We start from the raw sequence: 17,620 nt of genomic DNA on the forward strand, positions 1-17,620 counted from the left end.
TTGGTGGAAGTACCTTGGCCTCCTGCAAGGGCCAACTGCAAGCAATAAGTAAACTCACAGAAGGAAACCGATCTCTGGGGCCGGGGAGCTGGTAAACGGGGACATCTGCAGTTTTCTTATGAGTTCTCTGGTTCACTTCTGCAGACAGTGGGGGAAGCATGTGCCTTCCCTGGATTGAGTTTAGAGCTGGCTACAAAGGCATTGGTTGGGAAGGGCAATGCATTTGATTGGAAGAGACTGGCTTCCCTTCTGTCTGTGGCTTGTTTCTAAGTGGCTGTGATCAAAGGCAAGATCTGGGGACACGCCTCTTTATGGACTAGTCCTATGCTTACAACCAAATTATGGTATAAATGCAATTTTAGGGTGAGGAATTTAAAATAATATTTAAGTACCTTTAGGTCATTAAGGCTTCATATCTATGATATAAGTGGAATCTTAAAATATGACCATAAGAAAATTATAGTTGTAAAGAAAATATATAAGGAAAACAAGCAGCCTCATACTGACAGATTCAGAAAAAAATCTCTTAGGTAAGAAACTATCTGGGATTGTTTTTAAAAAGTTGTGACATGAGGCCAGCAATGGCTCGGTGGGTGATGGTCCTTGCCACTAAGTGTGAATACCTGAATTCAATTCCCAGAGCCCACAGGATGGGAGAGAGAACCGGTTCCTCCCAGTCACCTCCCTCTGCACTCCCCATACACACTTCATGGCGCACGTGCACATGTATGCGCAACTTTAAAAAGTTGGTATCAAGGTTTGCGGGTTAGCCACCTTGTAAGTTAGCACATAGGAAGGATGTTTCAGAAAGTTTCGGGGAAATGGTGTCAGGTTTTACAGACCAAAGTGATCTCTGCTTCATCAAGACCATTTTATCAGGTGCCGATCGGAACTGTGTCAACAAGGCTGAGAGCCCCGCATCAGAAAGCTTCTGGCAAGAACAGACTGGCGGGGCCAGCGCGGGACTCAAATGGCTGTACCTGCTGGGTGCTGAGGGAGGTGCACAGAGAGCAGATGGCTTCAGCATCCTCCTGGGTTTTCTTCTTCAGCTGGAGGAGCTGGGCTGCCTGGATCAAAGGTTCCATGGTCTGCACTGCTCCGCTCTGGTGAAGGTTTTTTCCTCGAAGCCACTCTTCAAGTTGACTTATGTTGTACCTTAGCCACAGGTGAAAAGGAAGCTGTGTTAAGCCTTAATTCATGGGGTAGGGTACCTGCTGTGTTTTGTGGGCTAGGTGTAATTAGGGTCATCCTTGCCCCCACTTTAATTATCTCATGTGGTTAAAGCTTGCCAGGACAGCTCAGTTTGTAAAATGTTTGTCTTCCAAGCATGAGGACCTGAGTTTGATTCCTAGACCGATATTTAAACATAGGTCTCATTACAGATGGTTGTGAGTCACCATGTGGTTGCTGAGAATTGAACTCTGGACCCTAGGAAGATCAGGCACTGCTCTTAACTGCTGAGCCAATAATTTATGTCCTGGCAATGCTGAAGCATGCATGGGCGGCCCATATATGGTGGTTCTATTGAACTTGTCCATATTGGGTTTCATGGTCTAAGCTGATAAGGACAAATTTATTTATTTATTTATTTGTTTGTTTGTTTGTTTATTGTGGTTTTTCAAGACAGGGTTTCTTTGTAGCTTTGGAGCCTGTCCTGGAATGAGCTCTTGTAGACCAGACTGGTCTCAAACTCACAGAGATCCACTTGCCTCTGCCTCCCAAGTGCAGGGATTAAAGGTGTGTGCCACCACTGCCTGGCTAGGACAACATATGTAAGCACACAGACGCGCACACACACACACGCACACACATACCACAAACAAAACAAGCAACAACAAAACCAAAAATGAGCAAGGTGGCACAGAGTTGTAATGCTGGTGCTGGGGAGGTAGAGACACCTTGTTGGCCAGTCAACCTAGACAGCTTTGGTAAGTTCCAGTTCAGTGAGACCTTTTTTTAAGTGGATATTTGAGGTGTCCTCTAGCCTCTACATGTTCTTGTATGTACTACTCCTATATGCATACACATGTTAAAAAAAAACTCTGCAGAGTGCGTAGCATTCAGTTACCATATCTTGAGTAAAGAATGAATAGATAAATGCATGCTTAAAATTAAGCAAAGATGAAATACCTAATGTGTCTATATATTAACAGGGAGGGAAGCACTAAATTTACTAAACTAAAATTAATATTTAGCATTTGCAAACTTTTAGACTTGAGAGCCCTGATAACTCATAACTCATTCATCTTTCTTGCTGACCTCGCCACATTCATTAGCCTTTAAAGAGCATTGATTTGAGGATTGCTAAGCTAGTGTGAGCATCTCTGTACTAGTTTGTTTACCAGGTCGCTGTCTCAGCTGGGTGAAATTTACCAATCAATAAAAAGGTGATGGATTTGAGTCACATACCGACTATGACAAGGGCCACCAGTTAGATGTAGATTTCACCTTGACGACACCTGTCTTGTGTCCTGTCCCCAGCCCGTGTCGGGCCCCTCAGTCTCCTCATGCTGGCGCGAGCACCTCTCTCACCTGAGCTGCATGCCTGTGCTCCAAGAGCAGGCATCTTTCCGCAGGAGCAGGTTGTTTAGGGTCACAGCATTGATCATGTAGAAGAGCTGTTTGAAGACCTGAAGGATAATCTCAGGGTCCAGGCCCTGGTCACACATGACAGTATGAAACGAGTTCATCTGGCGGATGATGGCCTCCAGGCAGTAGGAGTTCTCTCCATCCACCATGCTGGAGGAGCGCTTCCGGTAACCAGTTGGCCTCACACCAGATAGCCCCTGGATACTCTCATTTTCCAACATGGCAGAAACTGAAAGGAAGACGTGGTTAGAGAAGTTTGTAAGTCCCCCTCAAAACTATGCTGAGGGACTCTCAGCTTAGTGAAATCATTCGGATGTGCACGGGGTCAACAGATGCAGGGATTTAATACATTTGGCAAAGAATTCTGAATGTGGTGGATCTCCATCTGACAAGAACAACTATGGAGAAAATTGTCACTTAAATTCAATGGAATGGGACAAAGAAAATGGATATATATTCGCTGGATTCTGTACCACCTCGTGCCTACCCCAGAATGGGCGTGGCTTTGTGGAGGCCACAGTTGGTAACACCTGATTGCTACAAAGTAAGGCAAGCTTGCCACAACCCTGCTCCTCCTCCAGACCCCATGATGTGTGCGGCTAGCAGGGCCCCAGAAGCGGCTTACCTATCATAGGTTGTAACAAGCCCTCGGCAATTTTAATGAGCTGCTGGTAGATCTGAATGGAAAGATCGCTGAGCACCTGGCGATATTCAGTGAGGTCAAAGTTCTTGAGGCAGTGCTCATTCTGCTTCGGGGTGTTCTGCGTCATGAAGCCCTGAGGAGGAAGAACGTTCATGAGTGAGCCTCTGGGGTCTCCTGGGCTCTGTTCACCTGGGGCTCGGGTCACCTTAACAACTTCTGTTTGCAGGGCTTCACTCAGGCCTTCTCTAGGATACACGATGCCTTGGAACAGCCCTGGGCCTCGAAGGTAGAGGAAATCTCAAGATAGACAAGTCAGAATTGTGAAAATAAAAGGCCTACATCATCTAGATCCTTAAAATAAAGTGAGTTCTATATATTAAATACCCAGAGCCAGAAAAAAATTAATAAAGGAAGGTCCCGTGCTTTCTGAATGTTTATCCGGTATTATCTGCATTCAGATTGCCCTAAAATCTTAGGCTACATAAGACCCTACAGGAGTTTGGCATAGGGTGGGTTCTGTTTGTAGGAGACATCTGTGTTATCAGTTACCAGATGAGTAGGAAGCTGGCAGCACTGGCCTCTTACCCGGCCGTTCTAGGACCAACATGTAACCTGGAGTAAGTACTAGCATCCAAAGGGCTCCTGTGACCAGGGTCGTCTTACTGTTATCTTTTTTGTTCTGAGATGGTCTTGCTGTATCATCTAGATTGTCCTTAGACTTGTGGTATTCCTACTACAGCCTCCCACTTGCTTGGATTAAAGGCATGTGCTACTGAGTCTAGCTCCAACTTTAATGAACTTTTTTATTCAAGCCAAGAGAAACCATCAGCAGCCAAAACGACCGGCCAAAACAATCGGCAAAAATGATCAGGCAGCCAGGCCCCTTAACCCCTTGCCCTCATTTCAGATTACAAAGCAGCTTCTAATAAGGGGCAGAGGTAGGAGGAGTGTGGTTGCTGGGAGATGGGATCTTTGACTTTTCCTCAGTTGTTAGACCTCACAGAGCTAACACATGCCCACAATCTGAGGTCCCAGCAGGTGCTTCACAAACCTCACACCCATCATCTAAGGGAATCCAATGTACCCCAATGCACCCCAAACTTCAAGCCAATAAAGTGGGGCCCACTGTGGGCCCTTGGCTCACTACTCACCTCGTCCCCACTGTACTGCTTCAAACAGTGAAGGAAGCGGCAGGTGTTGGATAACCAGAAGGATGTCATCTCAAAGTCATCATTGTGCTTCTGTGAAAAGAGACCACACCACTGGCTCTGAGCAGAGTGTCTCCCATCGGCTGGCACACACCCCTAGTGCCTCTCTTCCCGTGTTTTCTGTGTCACCCAGCCTTCCTGGGCAGCCCGATGTGTGCAGTCCACTTTCCAGTCACAGAGTGGATGCCCTTGGCTGAGGGCTGCTGTTCCTCTACTCCCTGAGATGGTACACAGACAGACCTATTCTCTGGTCTCTGGTCTCCTGATGAGTGTTGCATGCACCTGAGCACACGGGAAGACCAGGTTTCCCCCAGAGCTGAAGCATGTGAAGCTGAGTGGCACAAATGAAGATTAGGCTCAGCAGTCCCAGGCTCTAGTCGGGTCTATGACTTGTCTTGGCCTGCTGAGATTCTGACCTACCAGCTCTCCCATACAAGGCGTGCCAGTGAAGTACACTAGTATCCCAGTGATCTAAAAGTCAGATGCTCAGTGGCAAAGCAAGGGACCAAGGCTGCTTAGCAACCCACATCCAACTTGACCTATCCAGTTCCTGCATTGCATTACATCCACTGACTTCTTAGAGTCTGTCCTGAAACACAACACCATTATTTAAATGCAATGATTATGAGCTATGACAATAAAACAATAAGGCTGACCATACAGGCTATGAGCCAGAGCAGGCTAATCTAGTTCAGAGCTATAGAAGGCCTCTCTAAGGAAGTTATGTTTGTAGTCCTTGGCTGCCTGAGACCCCAGCTGGAGCTTATTAGAGAGGTCACGGCCAGAGACACATACGTGAGAGTGCCCAGCATATGCATTATACACTCTAGTTATACATGATAACTGTGTATGGAGCTTGCTGCAGCATAATCCTTTGGTACACTGTGACGATTTATCATTGTGATTGGTTTAATAAAGAAGTTGACTGACCAATAGCTGAACAGAAGAAAGTTAGGTGGGAAAGCGAAATTCAGAATTCCGAAAAGGAAAAAGGTGGCATGAGAAGTCATCAGCCAGGCGCAGAGGGAGCAGGAGATGAACATGCCATGCTAATAAAGACACCACCATGTGGAAGAGTAATAATTAAGGAATATGGGCCAATTTAAAATGTAAGAGCTAGTTAGTAATAAGCCTGAGCTATTGGCAGATCATTTATAATTAATGTAGCCTTTGTGTGGTAAATTGGAAACAGCTCCTGGGACGGGAAAACTCTGCTTACAGGAGTCTGAGACAGGGAAGCAGGACAGCTGCCAAGGGCATGCAGCCAGAAGCAGGATAGCTTGCTCTCCAGTCATGGAACACAGACTCACGAGACCAGAAGAGGCCTGGCCATGGTGCTCTTGAGGATGGCTTGCCTCCTTGGAATCATCAGTGTTAGAAGACATAGGACTGTCACTGTTACTGAGATGTCTCTGTCTCCAAAATTCCCTTCCTACCACCTGACCCCAGCTCCTTTGTGAACATGCCTCACCACCAAACAACTGCTACTATATTCATCTCGAGTCTTAGGGTAGCATCCTTGAGCTGTTTTAACACCCCACCTTCACCCCCCAGAGCAGCCCTGATGAATGTCAGCAGCTCTCTTTGTGCCACCATGCTATGGGACAATGGTCTGTACCCTGTCACTTGTATTTTAAATAAATGCTGATTGACCAGTAGCCAGGCAGGAAGTATAGGCGGGGCAACTAGGCAGGAAGTACAGGTGGGGCAACAAGAATTCTGGAAAGAGGGAAATTTCAGTCTGCAGTCATCACCTAGACACAGAGAAAGCCAGACACAGAGCAAGCAAGCTGTGACTGTCTCAGTGAAAAAGGTACCAAGCCACGTGGCTAACACAGACAAGAATTATGGGCTAATATAAGTTATAAGTGTTAATAAGAAGCCTGAGATACTAGGCCAATCAGTTTATAATTAATGTAGACCTCTGTGTGATTTCTTTGGGACTTAATAACTGTGGGAACAGGGCAGCAAAGAAACCTCTGTCAACACTACCAACCTTGATAGTGTGTCCCTTTCCCTTGGAAAGGTGAGAGAGAGTATAGCCATATACTGAACTTGGTTCAGAGACAGTTCACCCATTAGCATTTATGTTAGCAGGCAGCTGGGATTTCCTGTAAACACAGGTTCAGCAGGGAGGTTGCTGGAGGCCCACATTGGAGTTCTGGGCTTCCTGGCATTGGCAGTCTTGAGCCTGCTCTGAGAACTGCTAGGTAGTGTAATTGGTGCGCTGGCAGAACACAGATGCAGAGAAGCAATGGCTCTGCTCAGGCCACTGGGAACTGCAGCTGTCTGCATAGGCTTCTTCCTTACCTTGAGGACTTTCTTAATGCCATTGATGGTGGAGCTCAGCAGCGAGTGTACCCTGAGGTCATCGTTGGTGTAATCCGCATGCCTGACACACATGTAGAGGATATATGCAGGCAGACAGGGCACGGTGCCCGACAGCATATGGGGCTTCAGGTCTAATGGAAATAACATATGAGTTAGATCTATTGGGGAGAAGACTCTGAATGCCAGAAGCCTCATCGCAAAGGGAAATATTTGCATTACTCCCCTGTAACTCCCCTAGGAAGCTCCTTCTCATAGGGATCAAAAGAGGAATAAGATAGACTGTGGTAGCTGGAAATCCCTGTGGACTCACGCATCTTATCCCCAGCTGGTAGTGCTGTTTGGGAAGGTTATAGAACCTTTAGGGAGTAGAGCCTTGTTGGAGGAGATGCATCTTTGAGGGCTTATAGACTCACCCTACTTCCTGTATGCAGCTGAAATGTAATCAGTCAGTTTCCTGTTGGGGCACCTACTATGCTTTCCTTGCCTTTATGGCCTCCATCCCTCTGGAACTATAAGCCAAATGAACTCTTTTCTGAGTTGCTTTGGGTTACAGTATCTTATAAGAACAACAGATAACTAATGTAAACACTGATGTAGACACTGATGTACACAGATGTAGACATTGGCATAGACACTGACGTAGACACTGATGCACACACTGATGTACACACTCACGTAGACACTGATGCACACACTCATGTAGACACTGGTCAGAATGCAAAAGTATGCCTGGCTAGATGTAGTGGCGCACGCCTTTCATCCCAGCACTCGGGAGGCAGAGGCAGGTGGATCTCTGAAAATTTGAGGTCAGCCTTATCTACATAGAGAGTTTCAGGTCAGCCAGGGCTACAAAGAGAGGCCCTGCCACAAAACAAAGCAAAAAGTATATTACATTCCTAGGTACTTGTATTGCAGCAGTAAATCGGCCACTGGAGGAAAGGGCCACAAGGCACGGACTCAGGCCATTGTCCTCAGTAAGGGACTTACAGTTAGAGGTAGGCTATAAGCTGGCTCATGCAATGGGGTGAGAACTCCATTTCTTGGCACCTGAGTTTTTGATTAGGCACAGTGGATTCTTTGATATTGAAGATTAGCATCAGGAGAATTTAGCAATTTCATGTTTTACAGCAAATCATGTTCCTAGTGATGGCCAATAGGCCAAGGGCTGAGTAGACTGGAGCAGACTCTGGTCCATGTCAGTGCTGTTTAGTTTTTTGTCACCTTGTACGTGGAAAGAAAGAACCTCCATTGAGAAAATGCCTCCATCAGAGTAGCCTGTAGCTGAGCCCGTAGGACATTTTTTTGATCAATGATTGATGTGGGAGGTTCCATCACACTGGGGGTAGCACTGCCCTCGGGCAGGTGTTCCTGAATGATATAAGAAAGCAGGCTGAGCAAGTCCAGGGAGCAAGCCAGTAAGCAGCACCTCTCCGTGGCTTCTGTGTCAGCTCTGTTTCCCGGTTTCTGCCTTCAGTTCTCTTCGTGATGGAGTGGATTAGAATGGGCATGGTGTTTACTAAAGCAACCGAAGTCAGGCTAGACCACTGGGGCTGTCAGAGTGGCAGCACCTGCTCTGAGGTCTCACAGCTGAACTGGTCCAGCAGCCCACTGCCACTCTGCTCAGCAGGTCACTTTGTCCAGTTCTCTCTGCTACCCCTTTCCCTGCCTTGGACTGTGACTCTGTGAACTCCATGCTGATACTCAAGCTACTTCCCCCTCCCTTCTAATGCCCCTGGGAAGCTGTTGGATGAGCTCTAGTGTCCTGGGAAGCTAAGAAGTTATGTTTAAAGCAATGAGTAATGGCTGGAAACCAGAGCAGTGGGGGGAAAGGTCTAGTGCCAGGTTAAGATAATGGGCGAGAAAGGGTCCCAGAACTCACTGTGCCTCTGTCTGTACCCCAGCCCTCAGTCTTCAGTCTCATTACCCAGCCCAAACCAAGCCCCCCAAAGCCTTCTGGACTTGGAACTCACAAATGGGAGGTTTTCCACCCTCTACCCAGGGCCTTAAGTCGTCTGCCAAGGCTAATGAGGGTTGAGGTAGGGCTGGGCTGCAAGTATCTTTAATTGATAAACAGGTTACCTCATTCTCTCAAATATGTCCTTCTAGTTAGTGTTAATTACAGGCCACAACACTCTGGATACATGGTTAACATTCTGGCATGGTATCGGTTCTAGGCGATAGATCTTGGCTCTAATTAGCACATCAACAGTATTCATCCAGGAAAAAGTGCATTCCATAGGCCCACTTCCAACCTCTAACATCTAACTTCAGGCTTCCCCTATGTGCAGATTTTAAGCAGCTTGCCTTGCCTTGGAATGTTCTATTGTGGTAGAACAGGCTCACTTCTGTTTCTTAGGCAGAGGTGAACATCTCATAGGATGGGGTTTACAACTTTACTTTCTTCTCTTCTTTGAAGCAGCTAGCCCGTGATGGTTCCTAAGAGGTGGTTTGTCCATGTATATGGGGTCACTGAAAGGCAGATAATGGGCACTCTTCCTTGGGATCTAGGTAGGAGGTGATCGTCTAGAGCCATCTAAGCAATAAGAGCAGGAAGGAGCCTTGACTCATGCTTACATTATAAAATATAGAGTTTCATTTAGTTATTCAGTTAACTCTGATGTTGTAAACTGTGTTTCATATTTACTACAGAATCACCTTTATAAGGAGCATGACAGTCATCAGCAAGCTACTAAAAATGCCCAAATGAAACAACCAAAGGGCAACCATGCAGAACTCACGGTATATTTCTCCTGGGCTCTTGGCCTGAGTGCTGTACTTAGCAGAGACCTCACTGCTCTGGGTAATGTTTACCTCGAACTCTGACTCCTCAGTGAGAAAGTCCTGCACTGTGCCCAGTTTCCTCCCTGACTCTATTTCATGTGCTGGAATGGGCAGGGTCAGCACCACGGAGAAGAGCCAGTGGCAGAAGACTAGAGGATTCTTTTCTCTAGGATTTTCCCCTGGCTCTGTAGGGAGCTCCTGGCCTGGGCTGGATGGAGCATAAAGTAGAGACTTGTTGAAGGCAGACGAGGCTGAGACAAGAGAGGAAGGGACCAGGGTTGGTGAGGAAACTGGCTCCCAGGAGTCCTGTAGTCTCTCCCTGAAGGTGGCATCTATTACTGACCACAGAGAGCCATCTTGACACAAAAGTCAACAACCTGCAAACATGACTCAGAACACCTAACTGAGCATCCTTGAAGAGTGACCCCATGGGCAGGAGACGCTCCTCTAACTTAATAAGGAAAATACGCCCCTTTCCTGAGCTGTGGGGGCTGGAAAATGGGTGGGAGGTATTCTACTTCTGAGGACCAAGCTGAGGGGACTCTGCCTTTGCTAGAGCTGCTGGGCCACACACCGAGTTTCTCTCACTCAGTGTTAGTGTGAGGGTGTCCAATCCACTGGAATAGGAGTTACAGTCAGTTATGAGCTGCCATGTGGGTGCAGGGAATTGGACCTGGGTCCTCTGGAAGAGTAGCCAGCACTCTTCACTGCTAAGCTATCTCTCCAGCCTGGTTTTACAGGTCTCACCACCTTCTCACACCACACATGAGAACACTGGTCCTCGACTACATGGCTAGTGAGGAAAGGGACAGACTTGCACATAGGTTGTCCGATTCCGGAGGCCACACTCACACGTGCTGGATTAAACAGCACTAACACACTGCAAACGGGCATTCGACTCCCTGACCCACTGTTTAAGCCCTGTGTGACCCAAGGAAGTTACTAGAAAGATCTCACCATTCTCCAAGATGAAGTCAGGATTTGTATAGTGCCTACTGACGTAGATGGCGAGAGAATTAAACAATCAAGGAGGGTACGGCATTTGGCACAGTCGCTGACAGTCCTGCACTGATGTCCTGCTATTGCCAAAGCACCGTGGCCCACCCTGAACTTCCCCAAAGAAACAAGGACTGCAGCAGCCACCACAGAGAAGCATGGATGGGCAGGTGCTGTGTGGCCACTGGCAGAACAGAGGTCTCTGTTCCCTGTGCTGGTGCGAGGCTACACAGGGTTGGCAGGGGCAAGGCAGTGCAGATCCTGACCTGTCACCAGGTTCCGGATGAGGAGAGCCTCGTCCTCTTTGTGGTACTCCAGCATGCCTTGGAAGTCTTTCTCCTTTCGCTGGACTGTGACCTGTCTTGTGAGTTCATGGTGCCTCCTGTCACTCTGTGCCAATGCCTGGGCAGCTGAATGGGAAGGAGACGATAGAAACGTGGTGAGAGTATGCAGGTGAAGGCCTGCAGAAGGGGCGTCCCAGCCTGGGGACCATGCTCAGGGTACTCAATGTAGCATGTCCCTGCAGCCCGGACCCTCGCTCTCTGTGGGTCAAGGACTTCAGCACTTTTGCTGGGGTCTGCTGTGGACAAGGGGAGGAGAATCCCCGAAAAAGAAATGGGTAGGTTTTGTACCAGGGAAAATACGAGAAGTGGTAGCAGCCATGTTCAGCATGCCCTGCTGGCAAGGGCTTCTCTCCTCCTACCAAGCTGTAAGGAAGGTCCCTGAGTCTGGGAGGAGAGTCAGCCAGGCCTGTTCTGCTCAGTTCCCTGTCGTACCACAGCACTGGCCATCATGACACTATGATGCTACAGTTGTGGGCTGGCTAGGGGAGCAGGTGGTACCAGTGGGGTAGAAACACTGTACCTCCTATCTAAATGTAGTGTGAACCCAAGTAAGTACAACTAATGGGTATCTAGGGGTACCCATTGGGATAACAAGGACTTGTTAGGTTCCATTCAGACATTTCCCCAGCCCAGAGGAAGGTAGTAGCCTTCTAATATTTATTCATTGTATACCTGGGTACCAACAGTGTTAGGGTATTGTCATCTGCTCAGGGCACATGTGAAGTCCCCATTTTGCTCTCACTGGTCTAGCTAGGAGATGCTTTTGTGTGTTTGCATGGAAAAACACTTGACAATGCAGCTTGGCCAGGTGCTAGGCCAGGAATGTTCACCACAGGTGCTGGTGGGGGCGGAACACTGAGAAAGCCAGGTGGGAGGGAAGAAAGTAGGCAAGAAGAGGACTGGTCCATCAAAACATCCTCTAGAGCAGTGGTTCTCAACCTTCCTAATGTTGTGACCCCCTTCACACAGTTCATCATGTTGGAGTGACCCCCAACCATAAAAATACATTCATGGCTACTTCATAACTATAATTTTGCTACTGTTATGAATTTTAATGTAAATATCTATGTTTTCTGATGGTCTTAGGTGACCCCTGTGAAAGGGTCATTTGACCCCCAAAGCATCATGACCCACAGGTTGAGAACCACTGCTCTAGCTGAATGGAAAGAGAGCTAGGCAAGAGATCGATCATCCATGGTAGGCATCTGTAACTGGCTGGAGGGATGCTCTGTGTATGGGCCCACACATATGTGTGCGTACAGAGGAGCACCAGGTAAGAGCTGGGATTTCACTCTGCTAGCTATGGGGAGGGGAGAGGGCATACAGTACTCTCAGCAGTGGCCCTGGGAAACTACTGTGTCACCTGGGAACAGAGGGTGAAGCTTGGTCACAGGGGAGTAAGAGCACAGACTAAAGCATGGAAAAGGGGGGAAGAGGGGGAGACAGGCTAGACAGAGCAGAATGGAGAGGTTGGAAGCCAAGAGACTTGGAGAATGAGTGCCTGAGATCAGAAGAGAAAAGCCCCATAGATGATGGAGGATGCACAGGGGCACGTGCAGGGAGACCATCAACTGAGAAAAGGTCACAAGGTGCCTGGTGTGGGCAGAGATGTCCCTGACACTACAGAAGCAGTGGCTATGCACTCTGTGATCAGTGCTATGCCCAGGAGGCTGTGGCCTCAGGCTAGCGCAGGGCAGGGTTCCAAGCCTAGGGTGGTGGCTCTTGAGCTGAGGGTGGAAAGATGAAGAGGGTTATCTGTGACACAAGCAACCCTGAGGGCTACAAGCAGGATGGCACCTGCTGAGCGGGCACAGCAGTTACAGGAAAGAACATGTCCAGGGCTTTAGGAGAGTGATTTAGACCTTCTGTCTGCCCCTCCCTCTGGGCTAGACTCCACATTGGGAGTTTAGTTGTGACATCCCATGGCATAGTGTTCTTTCACACCAGAAAGCCTCACCTCTGACTCTATGCCCTCCAAAGGCAGGTACCACTATGAACCCATGTGGCTCACACCTCCAGCCTGCCAAACCTGGCTCACACCTGCTCAAGCAGGTGTCTCTACCTGCTGAGATGTGAGCTCCCAGGAGCTGAATTCTTCCATGATAGGGCTGGAGCAGGCACAGCCACCTGATGAAGGGGAATGTGGGCTGAAGTCCCACAGACTGGCAGAGTCACCTCTGCCTCAGGCACACACTCAGGGACATACTCATCCACACCCAGGCACACTACCTTCTAAGTCCTGGACCTTCTTCATGTAAATCTTCAGCTGCTTTTTCAGCTTCCTCTCATTCTTTTCCAGTTTTTCTATCAATTCTTTAAAATCCTGAAAGCACAATGGAGCCGTGTGAGAGCAGAAGGTTAGCCTCGCACTGAAGGAATGGGAAGTCCTTGCCAGGACCACAGAGGCCCAGCGACGCTAAGGAGTCCCACTCCAGTAGGGTCAGAAGGGCCACCTCACACAGGCTCAGCACCTGCTCAGAGCCCGGGAGGAGTGATGAGTCAGAGTTCATTCTGCCAGCAACAACAGGGTGAACTCCTCCCAGGGCGAATTCCTCTCCCTGGGGCACTCTGGCGCCTTGTGGAATCCTAGGGCTCCCTAAGTCAAGTGTCCTTAGAGGACACATGGCCTAGGTGTCCAGAGGAGTGGCAGGCAGCACTTGTGGTAGAGGTGTAGTAATGCAGGCATATAGCTGGAAGGGTCAGGGTCAACCAGGCTTCTGGGATCAGAAGCCAAACAGGACAGGGCTGTGGCCCCAGTCCCTAGCAACTGTTGCCATTGGAAGCAAGTCAGTCCATTGGGACCTAGAACAGTAAGCTGTCCAGGGAAGGACTTTGCAATCATTATCAGCCTCATCCAGCTGGGCGGTGGCTCTTTAAGGGAGGGAAGGGAAAGAGGAAAGGAGCCCTGCTTTGACCATTAGAGCCAAGTCTAGGTAACCAGAGCGATGGAAAGGGAGAAGCTAGCAGTTCATCCTGGGACCTCTGAAACATCTTTGGTGTGTATTCTCACACTCCACCCCTGTGTGTGTTACAGGGTATAGAACCCAGGGCTAGGTAAGTGTGAGCTAGACAAGTGCTCCACCACCAAGAGAACCTTTGTCTTGGAGTCCAAGGCTTGGACAGTATTTTATTTTTTAGGATTTATTTGTGTGTGTGTGTGTGTGTGTGTGTGTGTGTGTGTGTGTGTGTGAGAGAGAGAGAGAGAGAGAGAGAGAGAGAGAGAGAGAGAGAAAGAGAGACAGAGAGAGAGAGTCTAAGTGAATAGGAGTGCCGGCACCTGTGGGAGCCAGAGGATGGAGAAGGCTTTAAGGTAGACCTGCAGAAGAGAGTCTGTTACAAGATTAATACCAGTGCTGTGGGCTTAGCAGACAAGTCTAATTAGAGGTGCTTTGATGGACTCTGTCTTCATTTAGAAGGGGAAGGGGCTGGCAAGAAGGCTCAGCAGGCACTGGCAAGCAGTCTGGGGTTCAGACTGGCCAAGCCTGTCTGAACCCCAGAACCTACATAGTGGGGAGAGAACAGACTCCTGCAAGCTTTCCTCTGACTTCCACACATGCATGATAGGATTAGCCATAAACCAACCAAAAACAAAGAAACAAATAATTCAAACCACAAAAACCTAGGTCAAAGGATGAGGTGGTAGTACAGACAGCTGGGGAGGGCGAGGAGGGAAAGGAGGAATAGGAAGGAGGGGGAGAACAGATCAGAGACTCTGCAAGCAGTCTGCTGGGACAAAGGACTTAAGTGACTTGAAACACTTTAGTCGAGATTCTTAGGAGACAGAAGAGGTCTGTTGTCTTAGTTGCTGTCCTGTTGCTGTGAAGAGACACCATGATCAAGGCAACTCTTCCAGAAGAAAACATTTCATTGGAGATTTGCTTACAGCTTCAGAGTCCTAGTCCGTTATCATCAAGGCAGGGAGCATGGCCGCACACAGGTGAGTGCCTGGGTAGTAGCTGAGAGCTCCAATCTGCTCCATGGCAGGAGAGAGGGACAGTGGGCTTCTGAAACTTAAAAGCCCAGACACACTCTCCAACAAGGCCACATGTGAATCCTTTTAATCTTTTCAAATACTGCCACTCCCTGGTGCCTAAACATTCAAATCTACGAGCCTATGGGGGCCATTCTTATTCCAACCACCACACCTGTGAGTCCTCGGGTTTATTCCCACCCCCATCTCGTCCTCAGGCACCCATCCTATTGACTAAGTCCATCCACTGAATGAGGAAGGCTGCAGACCCAGTCCAGCCTCTGATACTGCAACTGCCAGCTGATGCCCATGATTGTGATGTTACCATGTCCGGAACACAGAAATGTGCTCAGGTCTCCTCACAATTGTTCTTAACAAACGTCCACAAAACCCCGGGGGATGATCAACAAATATCCCAACACCTGTGTGCAGCACTCGGGCTGCAGCAACCAATCTGTTTCCAGGCACAGCCTCCTCGGCCTGCCTCTGCGAAGGAGCCTGGGAAAGTCACCCCTACACACGGATCGCTCCACAGATGCTGACGGTGACCCATGGTGCTGCATCTTGTCTCCAGCTCTTACAGTTAACAGCCCACATCCAAAATGCCAGAACCCTGTCCTTGATGTGTCAAGCAGAATCATGAAAGGCCGTGCTCCCCACACTTGCAGCACACTTGCAGCACACTGGAACCACCTGGGAATCTTTAAACCGTGAGCTCAGCAAACTCGGAATAGATTAAGACAACATTAAGGCTGACACACTTGTGGGGCTACTAGTGAGGCCCGAAGCCACAAAGGCCACAGTGATGGTGACGATGGGACTGAATTAGCCCAAGAGAAATCTGGGCATCGAAAGTTGAGTGTTTCTGGAGACATCTCTAGTGAGATGCTACCAGGACAATTACACCCTTATCCCACTCGCAAGCCTCCCTGACCTCTTCAGCCAGAATTGCCCTAAATTCCTGTACATTTAGCTCTTCAGGTTCCCAGCATGCTATGCTGTGGCCAGTTCTCTACACATGTCCTCCTCCTTGCCCAATGCCCATGGTTCATCTGCCAGCACAGAGCTGGTGTAGATGTTTTCCGACAACAGGGACATAAAACATAAGTAGTCCCTAGAACTTGCTACATGTTGGCTCTGCTGTTGGGTCACAGTCCCTGGCTATGGGCTACGAGTCTTCCCAAAGGTGGCAAATTGTAGCCGCCTTGTCCCTCCCCTCATCTTCAGAGACCCAGAACCTCGGGGTCCTGCTCACACACCAAGGTTGACTACCTCTGGCAGAGGGGCCCACGACACAGTCGTTACACACAGTCTCTTCTCAGGTGGGACTGTCCGCTGACTTCTAGGCCGCAAGGGAGTACACAGCTCTTTGTAGCGGGTCACCCACCACATCACCTGTTCAGTGGCCCCGAACATATGCGCTTTCTATGTTTTGTTCTTTCTGTACCAGAAACTGGCTAACAGCTTGTTTTCTTATTTGATGTTTAGTTATATAAAAAATAGGTTTCACGATGCTCTTTTCATACATGTATGCCGTTGCCAGCAATGTGCACATTTCTGTGCACAAGGCCAGTTGTCTGTAGTTCAAGAGGACACGGTGTGGGAAAGAAGAGGAGGAATCACATGTGAATCCAGTACCTCACCTCCTCTCTTTGATCTGAACCCAGGCTGCCTGGTCATCGGGGGCAATGATGGCCCAGCTGGGCAGGACCGGGAGCACTGCCACTGTGTGCCCTGCCGATCAGGCTTGGGTACCTCCTGCTGTTCCCTCGTAGGCACCCCAGCCTAGAAGACATGTGAGCCCCACTTCCGTTCTTCTACTCTAATTTCCTCCTTCTCTGTAATAAGCGCTGCTGATCCCATGCAGAGCCATGTTTTATGAATAGTCTTCCCCGTGTCCTTCATCCATCTTCTTTCCGACTTGTTCTCACACAGTACACATTCTCCCATCCTTCTAATACCTGCCGTGGCCACCAGAGACAGCCACCAACAATTTCTGCTCCCATCAAGGGACAAGTACACCCCTACCATACCTGGCTGAGCCATGAGATTTGTCTTGGTCAATAGCATGGGGCAGAAGTGAGTGACATCAGACTGGTTCTGGGAACGGGTCTTTAGGAGCCCTAGGGATCCTGCTTTCATCTTCCTGGAAGTGAGTGCCACATATAACATCTCAGGCTAGGCTAGGGAGTGAGACACGGTACATGAGAGAGACCTCATGGAGGAAGACCAAAGTCCAGGCACCAGAACGAAGTTATATCGGTCTTCCAGCTCCACACGGAACATCGACATGTTTCCCCATTGGGATCTGCCAGAATCCCTGATCTGAACGTGGACATTGACATGTTAACACATCACGCTCTGCACCATTTGTTTTAGTCATTGTTTATCAACAGACGGGGGTTTTCTAGGTCTCTGTTTCTACTGTAGAGCGAGGGACGTGAGCCTTGCCCATCTGGCAGCTCCTGATCCTATTCCACCTAGAAATGATCCCAAGAGCTACAATCCACGAGACATGGCCACTTACCAGGTTCTCATTGGTGAGCCGAGATATCTCCTGCTGGACGCCGAATTCCACCTGGGCCTCTGGGGAGAGCAGCAGGGTCTGGCAGAAGGTCTGCTGCTGCTTGTCCATCTCCTCCTTCAGGGTCTCCACCTGGGTCTTGAGACGTTCCACCTCCTCCTCGTGCTCCAGGCTCTGGGCCTGCAGCTGTGCCTCCAGCAACCTGCACCCAGGAGAGCAGGCCAGGTCACTGTG

The 17,620-nt window shown here is 48.9% G+C and overlaps 1 protein-coding gene across 2 annotated transcripts in view; it reads right to left on the reverse strand.

The window, feature by feature from the left end:
* Positions 1-17,620, reverse strand: part of Myo5b (myosin VB) — a 279,116-nt gene that overhangs the window by 8,085 nt on the left and 253,411 nt on the right. For both annotated transcript variants that reach the window (XM_048419435.3, XM_048419437.3), the window contains 8 exons: positions 17,390-17,588; positions 13,122-13,215; positions 10,815-10,958; positions 6,751-6,902; positions 4,384-4,473; positions 3,215-3,365; positions 2,533-2,818; positions 981-1,155 (listed from right to left, as the gene is read on the reverse strand). In XM_048419435.3, coding sequence (XP_048275392.3) covers positions 981-1,155; positions 2,533-2,818; positions 3,215-3,365; positions 4,384-4,473; positions 6,751-6,902; positions 10,815-10,958; positions 13,122-13,215; positions 17,390-17,588 — 1,291 coding nt within the window. The remainder of the gene's footprint in view (positions 1-980; positions 1,156-2,532; positions 2,819-3,214; positions 3,366-4,383; positions 4,474-6,750; positions 6,903-10,814; positions 10,959-13,121; positions 13,216-17,389; positions 17,589-17,620) is intronic.

This window comes from Myodes glareolus, chromosome 13 (genome assembly GCF_982192425.1).
Source record: "Myodes glareolus chromosome 13, mMyoGla1.1, whole genome shotgun sequence".
In the NCBI taxonomy this organism is placed as follows: Eukaryota; Metazoa; Chordata; class Mammalia; order Rodentia; family Cricetidae; genus Myodes; species Myodes glareolus.